This window comes from Ictalurus furcatus, chromosome 10, assembly GCF_023375685.1.
Source record: "Ictalurus furcatus strain D&B chromosome 10, Billie_1.0, whole genome shotgun sequence".
In the NCBI taxonomy this organism is placed as follows: domain Eukaryota; kingdom Metazoa; phylum Chordata; class Actinopteri; order Siluriformes; family Ictaluridae; genus Ictalurus; species Ictalurus furcatus.
In genome coordinates, this window is record NC_071264.1 from 25,514,990 (window position 1) to 25,516,007 (window position 1,018).

The 1,018-nt window shown below is 38.1% G+C and overlaps 1 protein-coding gene across 1 annotated transcript in view; it reads left to right on the forward strand.

Annotated features, from left to right (window-relative positions):
* The first annotated feature begins 499 nt into the window (after positions 1-499).
* Positions 500-1,018, forward strand: part of tpcn2 (two pore segment channel 2) — a 26,447-nt gene continuing 25,928 nt past the window's right edge. The window contains exons 1-2 of the mRNA XM_053634832.1: positions 500-783; positions 906-1,018. The exon at positions 906-1,018 is cut by the window's right edge and continues 59 nt beyond it. Coding sequence (XP_053490807.1) covers positions 912-1,018 — 107 coding nt within the window. The 5' untranslated portion in view covers positions 500-783; positions 906-911. The remainder of the gene's footprint in view (positions 784-905) is intronic.

Sequence of the window (1,018 nt, forward strand, 5' to 3'; positions counted from 1 at the left end):
CCTATAACAGCACACAGATCTTATTTTATTTATTTACTGGAATTTCTAGTAAATATCTAAACCTATGTTGATTAGTTTGAACTAGGTTAGTAGGTTAAGGCCTGCTGCACACAATCTATTCCTCTTTGTAGCTGAGTTTGCCCACAATGTTTGACTGGTATCAAATAAAACTGGCACGAAATTAAAATTAACATCATTAGTATTAATTTATCAAAAACTATGTTTTAAAACGAACTTTTAAACTATTATTTAATGTTGTCTCGTTTGGCCCAGCATATATTTGCTGCTACCTTACAAAATGTGTTATGGGATTAAAAACAACAACAACAACACGTTTTTAAAACGTTGTTCGAAAGGACTTTGCTTATTTAAGTTAAATTTGAACATTAAAATACATATTTACAATATTTACAATGCTGTACCACTTTTATACCACTTCGCGGTCAGTTCACGTTTTTTCTCGCGATGGTTGCTTTCGATAACTCACGCGCCGGTATGCTGGTTGTATAAAAAGCTCGCGCGAGTGATATTTCCTCACAGGATGTTGATGAACGACGAGTTTTATTGAAAACCTCTCAGGTTTCGCGAAAACTTAGACGTTATTAGTAAGTTTTTAACAAACGCAGACAAAAACAGTGACACACTAGCCGAAAATATGGGCGGGGAAGCTTAAAAATACCCGCCTTCTTGTTGTCATGAGCGGAAAGCAGTCACTGGGTCAGCGAGTCAAAGTGGGAAACTTCTGAGGACTGTCCTGGGGAAACCTCGGACAGTTTATTCACGGTAGTTCACGGTTTATATAGATATACATACACAGTCATGGATATCTTCTGTTAAGGTTACTTAAGGAGTGGGTTTTTTAAATTTATTTATTTCGAAATCCTAATTCGAAACTTTTCCAGCAGAACCGGATGGAAACGGAGCCGCTGATAGCAGACAGCAGAAAGCAGGACTCGGTAGATTACGGCTCGCGACATGACTCTCAGTCTGACTCTCAATCTGACTCCCAGGCTGAGTC